Source organism: Seriola aureovittata, chromosome 7 (genome assembly GCF_021018895.1).
Source record: "Seriola aureovittata isolate HTS-2021-v1 ecotype China chromosome 7, ASM2101889v1, whole genome shotgun sequence".
Taxonomy (NCBI): Eukaryota; Metazoa; Chordata; class Actinopteri; order Carangiformes; family Carangidae; genus Seriola; species Seriola aureovittata.
In genome coordinates, this window is record NC_079370.1 from 8286186 (window position 1) to 8299110 (window position 12925).

The 12925-nt window shown below is 41.4% G+C and overlaps 1 protein-coding gene across 7 annotated transcripts in view; it reads left to right on the forward strand.

Moving 5' to 3' along the window:
* The window catches only part of map7d1a (MAP7 domain containing 1a), a 40370-nt gene continuing 27445 nt past the window's right edge, over positions 1-12925 (forward strand). For all 7 annotated transcript variants that reach the window (XM_056380782.1, XM_056380783.1, XM_056380779.1 and 4 more), the window contains exon 1: positions 1-413. In XM_056380782.1, coding sequence (XP_056236757.1) covers positions 347-413 — 67 coding nt within the window. In that variant the 5' untranslated portion in view covers positions 1-346. The remainder of the gene's footprint in view (positions 414-12925) is intronic.

Below are 12925 nucleotides of genomic sequence, written 5' to 3' on the forward strand. Positions count from 1 at the left end.
GGTGTGTCGGAGAGGGAGAAACTTCCCTCACTCCTCCCCTGCTTTCTTTTTCCCAAATTCTCCCTGAACACCTTTTTACTCAGTTTCTCTGAGGAGCAGCCGCAGATACAGCCACCGTTGCCTCCGTCAACAGGCTGGTAATTTGCCGGGCTCTGTTTTATTTTATTTTATTTATTTATTTTCTGGTCCATTTGGGCGCTCTCAGGAGGGTTTCTTGCCCGGTTCGTTCAGGACATCGGGTGCAACTGGAGTGACTCGACCAAGTTTCCCCCCGAACCCCCCCTCCTATTCTGCCTGAGGAATGAGAGGACCGCCGGAGAGGAAGAGCAGAAACTCGCATGTTTGAATGAACAAAAGACAGGAAAGCGTGGGTATTACCGCCGAAATGGAGGAAAATACAGTGCCAGCAACATGTAAGTCTTTCTGGACGGTAGTCCAGTCTACCTTAGAGCAGAGTCTATCTTTAAAATAATTTGCACAAGTGCTTTGTCATTCATATCCTTTGTTACGTAGTAACAAAATTATTTAAAATGTTATCTAGCTAGTGTCAACTTCATAGCCCAGCCCATGTAGGGCTTGGGAAACAGTGTTGCAAGAGAAGCGATGGAAAGTGTGGTCGGGCATTAATTTGTCTGATGAATTATGAATCATCCATAAGGAGGTGCGGATAGAGCCAGCCCACAAATCATACAGCTAACGCAACTTTCTTGTCCTCGCCAAGCTTAACACCTAAACCTCAAGTGAGATTTTAATCTGTGATGATGAAAAGGTGATTTATCAATTTGGAAATCCTTTGATGATAAAAACAAATCACTGGTGTTGATCATCAGCTGACTGCTAATGACTGTCTTTTAAAATGTATGTTGTGATTTCTTTGGCAAAGAGCTCAGCCACTGGCGTTATAATAACACACTTTGCGCTAGATGAGGTAATGTGACTATAGTCCCATCCCATCCCCCTCCTTATGTTATGTTAAGCTCACTACTATCATGATGCAGTCACAGGCGGTCTGGCATCCCTTCCTATCTCCTCTTTCCTGCTGCTCTACCAGAAGATGTAGTGAATAGTTGTTTATGCGCAGGTGCAGTCAGGCTTCTTTTCAGTTGGTGCAGAGATGCATCAACCAACTCCTGAAATCAAGAAAATTTTAATGAGATCAGCTCAGGGCCAAAGTGCAGGATAAAGACTCCACCTTACACTCCGGTCAGATCCGGCTTAGTAACAGGTTTATTTGTGCAATTACAAACTATGTGATCCCGTGACCATACAGTTTGAGGCCAATGTCATGTCTGCTCACTCAGCCATAACAAATGTCTCAGTTCGAGACAAGATGAAATTCCCATGTTGGAAACCTGCCAGTGTGACGTTGGTCTTGCAAGTCACAAAGCTTTGGGCAAATGTTTGAAACTCCACGCCAAAGCATTGTGCACTGACATGTTGACTGTTTCTGGAAATAGAAGGGGGACTCACAATGTGACCCCTTCCTTCTGACAACAGAAAACTTCCTTCCTGCTAACAGGGGGCTTCATGGAGGGAGGTCAGCTTGTCTTGGCTCTGCATCAAGCAGGAGGAGACTCATGCATCCACCCAGATTGTGGGAATCAGACTGGGGTGTCTTTAGACAGCAGTCTTTACATGGCAAAAGCACTAGCATCAGGCCTCTTGTTTCATGTGATGTAAAGTATGTCAATCAGACCATTATGCTTCTCATGCTTATCGAGAGTGATCTAAAGTTGTTTTTCCAGCTTGCTTTAATAAGTTACGCTCATCAGAGCTCTGACATTTCTTGTGCATAACTCAAGGACAAAGCGCAACATTCGTCTCATGATGTTACTCTCATGCGTTTTCACACATCTGTACAGCTGCATCACATAAGGATGACATTCGGAACATAGCTTGAACTCACAATGTTGCTCTTGAGCAAGATCTTTACCAGAACATGAAGGGTGAAGGGGAAAGGGGAGTAGCACACCCATTACTAAAAACCTAAGATAAAAAGACAATGTTTTCCTGCCTTATCAACCCACAAGATTGTGCTTTGCAAACATAAAACACCCTTTAGCACGATATTTAAACCTAAAAGCAGCAACTTCTTTTACTAAAATACAGCCTCTAAAGAAAGCTCACTGGATCCGTCTTGGTTGTGAACCAGATGCCCTTGCAGTGGAGCTGCTGAAGGCCCAGCCCAGCATTGTGAATATCTGCTGTCAGGACTTTTGGAGAAGATCTTCTAATCCCTCTTTTCTTTACGCAGGCTTTCTTCTCTGTGCTCTGTGTTCTGACCCTCTTTGACAGTCAAATCTCCATACCTGAACAGCTAAACTGTGACCAGCTGAGATGAATAGAAACTTTTATCTTCCTGTCCTTTGTGATTAGCCTTTTCTAGTATATTCACAGGCATACACAGGCAAATACTTAACTGGAGGTGCAGTACATATAACATACTGTGCAACTGTCAATGAGCAATTATGTAAACTTTGTTTTAAGCCAAAAAGATGAGCTGCGTCACGACAGCCATAATTAGGATAAAGAGCCTCAGCAGTCTGACAGGGAGGCAGATCATAGTGTATAGTCCTCGTCTATTGTGTGATATGGAAGAATCCGCCGGCTTTGGCTGTCAAGCCTGTAGTGAACAGGATCAGTCACCTACACATCTTCAGCCGCGGGAGTTGTTATGTAATCAGGGGAATATGTGCAACCGTGTCCCATTTTTGGAGAGAAGCGCTTTAGTATCTTTGTCAATTAGCAGTGGGCTGGATCCCATGGGCCCTCCTAGATTCACTGCCTGATAATAACAGAGGGGAGACATTGTTTTTGTGCAGGATTAAATGTGAACGGTGTAGAGGTGAAGTGGGTGTCATAATGAGATGTTCTGCAGGAGATACTGCATATGACTCTTGACAGGTTAGACACATGTGAAACCACTAATGTTTGAAATGTGTCATCAAGCAATGTAACATCCTCTGTTACATAGAGCATGAGTACTCTACCTCCACGGCTGTATTTGTGGGAGTGCAATAATGTTGCATGCTAGCTGTAACACTACGTGAATATGAATTTTACTGTATTGGTCAGGCAATAGGCTTGGTTATGCCAGTATTCTCTTGCAATGTGCTGTTTTTTGTCTGTATCTGAGAGAGAAAATCATGGTACAATATTATATTTATCCTGCTGTTCTTGCTGTTATTTAATCTAATTAATACATTACTGGGTAGTGTGCACAAAGCGGACCAACCTATGTCAAGGCTCCTGCATAATCCATTTAATTCAGCATATATGGCACAGTTTAGTTTGTCAATCAAATGGCATTTTAATCCTTGTTACCTTTTTGAAGAAATGACAAACTGCATTTGTGGCTAAAAGGATTTAAGTAGCAAACAGAGAAGTATTAAACTGTACCACACTCTTTCACAAGATAGAACTTTTCTTTTAGATGTAATTGATCATTCCTCTAAAGCCACTTGGTGGTGTAGGAGACTGGGGGCTTCCCAGTTCCCACTTGTTCAGATATGTTCAAATCCCACATTCAGCGCATATTATACAAGGGACTGAGCCCTGTCCTTATGAGGTTTAGGGAGAGACGAGAGATGAACAGAAACATCTGAGTCACAAAGAACTGACTGAAGTCATGCCAGCACTGTGGCGCTGACGTCTGCTTTTAAAACTACAGTGCAGTTTTTAGACAGTGACACATTTTCAGCTGTTTTGGCTCCTCTCTACGCCATTACACTGGATTTAAAATGAAACACCAACTGAGGTTAAAGAACTGAGTTACAGCTGTAAGAGTGTTTGAGGGTGTCCACATCATATTGATTTGAACAGTTGATTTGCATCTCTGTGTTGAATTGTTTTTTTTTTTTTTTTTTTTCATCCCGTTATGAGCAGCACAACGTGACAGTGCAAGGGCTACAATTCCTGTACTGTTCAAGGCCACAAGTTAAAGCTGAAAGTTGGCACTTAAACTGCAGAGTCACTGTTGCATTTCAAATCCAATATTATGGGGTACTGAGCCAGAAAAATGTCCAACGTAATGTCCAAATACTCAAGGGGGGCACTTAGTATGCAAGTATGTTCATATTCTCCTGGTGCCAACCACGAGAAGGAGGTGATTCTCTATTATATAAGGCCTTTAATGCATAATATTAATCCATATATTTGCAAACTTTAGTATGTGCATGTTTGTGCTTATATACAAGTATCAGAGCAGGAAGCATTCCTTTTGGCAGAGTGCAACCTTCCTGTTCCATATAGTCCAGTTCTGAGAAATAACAAATCCAAACAAAAGAGAGGACTAAAGTTACAAAATCAAGACCGAAAGAGACAAGAAGAAGGCAAGATGAGCAGTAATGTGAAAAATGTGGGGGGAAAAAACAAAAACTGACTTCTTCGGAACTCTCCACATAGAGGAGGCATCACGTCACTGTTGGTCCACTCTGTAACACCGAGATGATGTAAATCACACTGCCCAGACACTGACCTCTCATAAGGGAATAGAGGTGGATCTCTAACGGAGCACTCTGGAAAGGCAAATCATACGGAAAGCCTTCCCATTAACAAGCACTCAAAGTGTGCAAACTCTCAGTCTCTGCAGTATTCTACCAGGAAATGGCTGCTGAAAGTGGTCAATACATGCCTGCTGCCACAGTTCGTGTTTGCTCTTGTATACGCTGGTGAATCCTTCATGATGGACATGACTTAATTGAGATTCTGAAGGTCTTTAATTTCAGAGCTCCTATTTCACTTTGTAAGAAACTTGATAATAACAGTGTTTACTGTGAAAACATGGATTAAGTTAGGATTAGAGTTGAACTTGCTTAGCCTTAAACCACCTCTAACCCGTCTGGTAGCTCAGATACTACAGGGACTCTTTGTGTGGTCTCAACTTGTGAATAATCAGTCTAATACATTACAGCTAATGTCACTTAAATGCTGATAATTAATTGACTATGGTAACTCAGTCCCATTATGTGTGTTATTAGTCACATTTATAAAAAATGTCTGGGGGCTAAGGTTGTAATAAATGAAAATGGGTCAAAGATCCTTGTTTTGGCCCAAGAATGTATATGGCTTTTGGAGAATGTCCTTGAAGAATGATTTATAACTTGTCTTCAACGCTTCACCTCCTTTAGTCTTTTTCTTCTAACAAACAAGACCCTTTGATATATAATACAGTTGATCACTCAGAGAGCTACGTCTTGTTAAGGACCACCTGTGTTTTGCTTTCAGCTGCAGGACTAAAAGTTGGCAGCAGAACTCCAAATTATTTGGTGACTAGTAGGCGTGTTGTTGTATAAAGGAATATTATATGAAAGCCAATCAATTGCCCCCCTGGCAGTACAAACTGTATGAAGATGAGACTGCAAGAATTTGTTGAGAAGATTGACAACGATCGATGTTGCTTCAGTCTGGAGCACATTAGCCTAGCTTAGCACAAAGGCCAGAAACAGGAGGAAACAGCTAACCGTGCTCTGTCCAAAGGTAACAAAATCCACTTATCAAGAAGAATGTATATTTCTGAAAAATGTTGAATTATTCTTGTAACTATAAGAATGGGGGAAATTGTTTCCAAGATGAAACACATTTATAACCAATACATTTACAGCACCAAAGCATGATGGAACCAGAGCAACAAAGGTGCTAAGTGTATTCAAATTATTGGACCAAGGAAAAGCAAGGTGAGTTTATTTATAGATCATACTTATGCGCAACGACATTTTAAAGCGCATACAAAATGCAGTGTAAGACATAAAAACAAATAGAGAGAATCTAGGTCTAAGTTTGGTTATGGATGCTGCACAGCTGCTGTGGCTCTGCAGTAAGACAGTGACTGAATGCCAAAGACACATGCCGTTCTTACTACTAACCCCCTCACTTTAAAAGCACAAGACCCATGAAACGTACAAACGTGCTAGTCGGAAGGCATTCTTCTTCCTCTAACCCCTTTCTGACTTTCAGTCTCAACTGTGACATACGTTAAGAAGGCCAATGCTGCAGTGCTGTGGCTTAAATGTATTATCAGTCAGCTGTACCACCCTTCTTCCTGGGACACTAGAAGAAGGACAAGGGAAGGGAAGTCTTGATTTGGACTGTGTCGCTTGTTCCTGCCACCTCCATCAAGTCTGAAAATATCCCAGACGTGTCTGCTCTGTGCTCTCTGGTTGTCTGAAAGTTCCAGTCACCAGACCTATCTGCTGATATTAGACCGTCCTTGTTCTGGCTCTTATATTGTAAACACATCTTTATCTCCCTAAACATTCCTTGGCAGGTGTACCATATTTAACCCAGAGTCATTGTGCGGCCCATTTTTGCAATTTTCCATTCTTGTGCCTGTTTCTAAGATATTTAAAAACCATTGTGGATCCTGATTGGAACCTCATTACTAAATGAGTAGATGGGAGTGGATGTTTGCCTTTTTGTAGTTACCTGTGTTTATGAAGACTATGAGTGGACCCCATTGCCCGTAGAGAAGGACTGGGTTTTTGTGTGGGGAGACAAAAATCCAGTTAATGATAACTGTTGGGAGTAATTGTATGTTGAACAGTCACAAGATTATGGCTTGGGGCAGAGTTTTTACTTGAGGTAATGTTCACAAAAATAACCATTTTGGAACAAGGTGACAAACAACGGCCCGGTGAGTTACCTCAGACATGAATGCGCACAGCCACGCAGACTGCCACACAGATACTAAATTCATTCAGGGGATTATAGATCTCAGATCTTTGCAGGGGCTTTGAGGACCAGTCAGACAGAGCTTTGTGAGCGCTTACCTGACTGACCGCAGGCCATTAAATCCCACTGTATATACTTCTAACCTAATATGAATGTAGCTCAACATAGCTCCATTTCCTTCAAACTAAACAGTGTAGCTAGTCATTAGTTATAAATCTTGGTCACATTGCCCTTGACGGCTCGGTGAAGCATTGTTCTTCTAGGGAAATGGATTTTGGCATTATCATATTAGTTTTAGATGAAATAGGGGGTCATCACAAACTAAATTACAAACGATCAAACTCTTCCAAAACTAGTACAAATTGGTTACATCCTATTCTGCCTAAAACTGGCCCAAAACCCCCCCCCCCCCATTAAGACTAGTTAGAATTAGATCATGCTGTCACTTCCCAACCCCCAAAGGGGAAATCAAGCAGGTTGCCAGGAGCAACTGTCTGGCATGCCGATATAATGCTTTGAGTTATGAATGGCAGCTTGTGCCTGTGCGGCACAGACATCCAACCACATTCTCTAATACCAACGAGAAAGGCTGAAGTTTGGCGGTCCTTGACACTTCTCGACCACCACTGGTCAGGCTGTCAAGGTTACTTATTCGTTTATATTGGAGTGTGTTGGTCGCAGAGGGCAGATGCAGGGTCCCCAGGGAGCTGCTGCTAGTTCAGATAAGCTGAGCGTTTTCATCAGCGCGGAGGCTTTGGCACCTACGCCAGTGCAGGAGAAGAGCAGCAACTAAATGCTAAGCATTGTCCTCTGCCTGGGCCAGGTGATGGGATGAGAGTTGTTGCAGTCACTGACAGAGACATTAGTATTCACTGACCGATTGACATGCCATGAAGGAATGCTGTCTTCAGCTTTGTTGGCTGGTATGCAGAACCACTTTTGTCTTTTTAAGGCAGAGGTCAGTTGTAGCCTGATGACAGGGTTCATCGGTCTGCATCAGATATCTGTAACCTATTCTTTTTTTGTGTTATTCAGTTTAGAGCTGAAACTGTTATTTGATTAGTCCATCGAAAAAAAAAATTCACAAAACAATTTTGCTGCTTATGAGTTCATAAATTGATAATCTTTAGGCTTTGGAGTGTTGGTCTGACAAAACAAATTGTTTGAATATGTTATCTATGCCTCTGGGATATTGTAATGGACATCTTTCAGTATTTTTTAATCGGATAAAAGATGAATTAATTCATTGAGAAATAGTCAGCAGTAGAGATTTGAGACATTTAGAAGGCAAATCAATTCATTTTAAACAAAGAATGGTGTAATCTATAATTTTCATTAATTGCAGTGCTGCTGGTATTCAAGTGCTATTTATGTGCATAATTTAATTATCTTTTTCCCAATTCCCATTTCAGATGGTAGTCCTCAGTTGTAAGCACATCTAATGGAAACTTTGCTCTCTAAACACACAGGTCCTGGTCAGGCGTGGAGTCAGTGCTTGTTGTTTACACTGCGCTTCCTGTGTGTCTGGGCCCCCTTGCCCTCTTACATCACCCTATTCGGTGCAGGAGGGACACAACAGGGTGAAGGGGCGACGGGTTAGGGGGGGTAAGCGATGAGGTAGTTCATTAGTCCCCTGGCCCATCCCAAATGAGATGCAGATCCATTCTCTGGGTTTTCAGAGTTCCTCTTTTCTTTTTTTTTGGTGCCGCCCTTTTCCCCTTTCCAGTCTTTTGATTTCACACTCAATACTGTTTCCTCAGCTCTTGTTTGCCTCATTTCCATTTTTCAGGAGAATGTCTTGCATTTACACCCTGTTTACCATGTTTTTTTTTAGAGATTGGGTATATTTAAATCGTACAATGTTGTATTATGAGCATTTAGTTAATTTTGTTGGTGGTCTGACAGTGTGGTAACTCCTTTTCTTATCTTCTTGCCAGGAGACGGAAAGGGTTGTGTTTAAGAGTTCAGCTCTTGGCTTCATAAATATTCCATGCCTTGCTCTATATTTTTACTCTGCACAGTATCTTGGCAAGACGTTGGCAGTGCTCGGGGTGTTGCATTGGGAATGAGCAGCAGTTGTAAGTTGTGTTCATGACTGATCATTATCGCATAACCAAGAGCATTTTAAAGCTTATAATTACTTCTATGTACAGTGAGGTCCCAAAAGTCTGAGTACACCGTCCCATGTTTCAGACTTCTGGACCCTACTGTATTTTCTCCGTATTAGAAATGTCAGCTGTTTTTGTATCCAGCAGTTTGGCAGTTCGGTTGCTTTTTTACAGCTGCTCTCGACCGAAAGTTTCCCTCCCTGAGCTGTTAATGAGCAAACACTGTCATATGAATGTGTTGTCATAGTTTGCTGATTCTGTCATACAGTGAGTCATGTGTTTTGTTCTGCTGTAAAAGACACAAGCTTTTCTTGCCCTGATTCATACGTCCCCTAGTGAGGTTGAACAGGTAGAAAAATAGCTGCGTGGTATATTGTCTGAAGGCTGTGCTCACAATAGTCGGATCCCTGAGCATGTATAGCTGTGTTGATATAAGAACTCCAATTATAATGTAGGCACTTGCTATTGCAAGGACATATCCTGTATTTTTAAATACTTTTATCATGGAATTCTTATTATTTTGACATAAATATTCATACTCTTATCAATATAATTAAAATAATTAAATTGGAAGGGCTGTTGTGTCGTGCAGGTTTAGAGGTGACTGTTAAATGGCACTGAGGCAGGACTACATGGAGAAGCAGGCTCTGCAGTTTGTATTTATAACCTGCCCCAGCAAAATATGGTGTGAAATTGGATTTCTGCTAAATCACATTTTCTGTGGCAGCGTTACAAGCTGTCCCAGTTTTAACTTAGCTTTTTATTCACATTGTCATCAGCCAAACTGTAAAGTAGTAAATTCCTTTGTAATTATACTTTGGGAGTGAATGTACAATGGTGCTTTTCTGAGACTGCATCACATTTTTCGCAACCCAACCTTTTGGAATTGCTAACACATTTTGTCCAACCTGACATGTCCCTGACTAGGAAATGGCAACTACTTACCTGCTGATTCTCAACCTGCCGTTCAGCTCCCACACTGTGCTCATGCATGCATGCATACACCCACTTCTGCAGGGGTTCCTTTTCTCTTTCTGCTGACTTTTACAGATATCTTATCCTATTGTATCACTTTTTGCATGTAAATGGGTTCAGCTGAGTGCCTCAGGCTTTGTTTGACACCTGCAGCTGGAGAGGCCCCCATAGGGAGACATGAAGGAGCCAACTAAGCTGTGGTGCAGGGTGACAGTGTGATGTTCAACCAATGATCACACATAACATGCTGCAGATTCCTGAGCTTCCTCTGACCCACTTCGTGGGGTCAAATACCCATTAGATACTCAGTGGGAAATTGGGAAATTCAAATCTCTAGTATTTCTTTATAACATTTTATATTTGTGCCTTAACAAGCATGATCAAAGTTAAAGTTTGAAAAAACATTTAGATTTACATTCACTCTTTTTGTAGATGCCTTTATTGAAAGAACTTACAAGTGAGGGACATTACTCAAGATTCAGTGCAGTAGGAAAGCTTGGCATAAGTACTACATCTATTTAATAAGTGCAAGGAGATCAAGTAAAGAAGTGCATTGAAAGTGCATATTAAATGCTAGTTAGACATGTTAGGGTGTTAAAAGTGTTAGGAGAGGAGGTGCTCTCAGAAGAGATGCGTATTTAAGAGATTCTTGAAGACAGAGGGACACCCCTGCTCTGATAGCATTGGGTAGCTTGTTCCACGATTGGGGAACCACAGACGAGAACAGTCTGGACTGAGATTACCTCGTGTGCAGGGATGGCAATGCCAGACGACATTCCTTGGAGGAACGCAGTGGCTGAGAAGGAGCATAAGGCTGTATGATTGTGTTCAAGTAGATGGATGCAGACCCAGAAGTTACTCTGAAAGGAAGCAGTAGTGACTTGATTTGATTCAGGTGGCAATGGGTAGCCTTTAGACAATACATCTTTAGACATAATGAGTTTATTACTCAAGGACTCAAACGATTTTTATCAGGGCTGTGGAGGTATGGCGTCATTTACCTGGCATGATACACATACAACCCAACAGCTATCATCAGATTCTGATAACTATTTTGTAAAGCTATGATTTGTATGTGGAAGCAGGTCCCTGCCAGCTTCACAGCAGGGAGAGGAGCATAGACAAAACTCAAATGGATAATACCCCTCATGGATAATAATCGTGTACGACCAAACTATTCATGCTAGAGATGGACTGGTGGCATACACCAAAACCTTCAGCCTGCCTGAGATGTCATCAAGCTTGTGAAATGCTGATCAAATTTTTGTCCTGTATATTTTTTCTCCCTGGCTTTCCAATAATAAGTCACATCAAAGTGATTTTCCGTGTTTAGGCTTGTTGGAGACTCCAGCATCTCAGAGGAAGCTGGTGTGCATTGATTTTTATGAATATGAATAATGCAAGTGATGTCACAAGAGGGTGGTCTAATGGTTTTTGCATGTAGTCCCCTGGGTGCAGATCCTCGAGGAAGCTGGAGTGTAAATGTGGTTAAGGGGGCAGCTATTCAGGTGATAAAAGCAACCCCCTCTGTTGTAAGACCTGTATTAATATCAAAATAGAAGTAGGTTGATATTGCTGTTTATGCAATGATTTCACACTTTTATGGACCACATGAGAACACTGTTATGTAAAACTGGATAATTTGCTTGGCTCAAGTCATTTTGTTTTTTTTTTATCTGTGACAACAGCCAGAACACAGAGTTTGTGGATTCCTGAACAGATTTTGTCACTGCATTCAGTACGTCTGTGCAAATATTACTTAAGCATTCTCCTCAAAGCACCACATGAGTATGTCCTAATCTTGTTTGCCAGGGTCACTGTGTGGACAGTTTTCCAAACAGATTTGTACTCATCAGTATGTCAGTCTAGGACAGGCAAAAGTCCCCGAGTGATTCAGCTTAGCAGACTTCCTTGTTCTTTTTTTGTTGAAGGTGCACTGTGGAGGTTTGTTGTAAACAAAGTTATGTTTACATTAAGTTTTCCTCACCAAAATGCATGTTTGTATTCTTCTCGTGTGTATTTCCTCAAAATATTTTCAGAACCATAAAAGAAATATTTTAGATTGTGCGTTGATTATGTCCATGTTTTCTAGCTTGCAGTCTTCCTCACTGCTGTTGGTGACATATTGTAATGCTTCTTTTTGTGTGTTACTGCTGGCATCTGTTAATCAGCGGAATGGTGCAATACTGGCAGTAGAAATCTGTATTGCATTGCACACATGCATGTGTGGTATTGTGCACGACACAAACTAGGGCTGAACAAAATGAAATGAAAAATCATATTGTGATTATAGTTTTGACAGATATTGCGATATGAGCCACAATTTCAGTGGGAATGATTCGTTTTTGAAATGAATTTTCACTGACAAAAAAAAATGCATGTTCCCTCACGGCTGGAGAATATGATCTGTAGGCAATTGCAGCTCCTGTGATTTGGATATTGCACTTGGCCATATTGTGATTTTGATAATATTTGGATAAATTGCTCAGCTCTAATACAAACACAGCGGGGACACAGTCTTCCGTGTTTGTATGTAAAACATCTGTATAGCTCCATAGAGTTGTTAGTGGTCAAAAACTCCACAGGGTAACTTATTAATTAATTTGTTCAACCTATTTCTCAAATGAGTAGTTGATTATTTAATTGAAAAAAAACAAGGACAAACCATTTTGACGATATATTCATGTCTACGCCATTTCTCATGCTGCTTTTCTCACTTTTATATCATAGTAGATGGAATTTCCCTGGGTTTTGGACAAAAAACAGTTACAATATATAGACTGCATGCTTTATCAAGTAAAGTTCAAAATTTGTATTACATTCCATGATTTTTTTTCCCATTCCCACTCTTCACCACCAGTTGCCTGTTAGCCCAGACAATTGAGCACTGCATCAATCAGCCCTTGTATCAGTAGCAGCAGCTATCTCCCTCAGCTCCCATCCCATTCTCCCTCCTGAGAGCTTCAGATTTCATTGGCATTCATTGTGAGGGCCACCTACATACCAGAGTTTGTTACACTCTCATTCTCTTCAAACATTGACAGTATAGATCACAGCGATTGTCTCCCACAGTCCTGTCAGCCAGCCAATTCTTAGTGGCTCCAGTTCCCAGGTGTATGGGACAGTGCTTGCAGGATATCGTGCAACACAATGCCCGTCTATCAGGGCTGCAC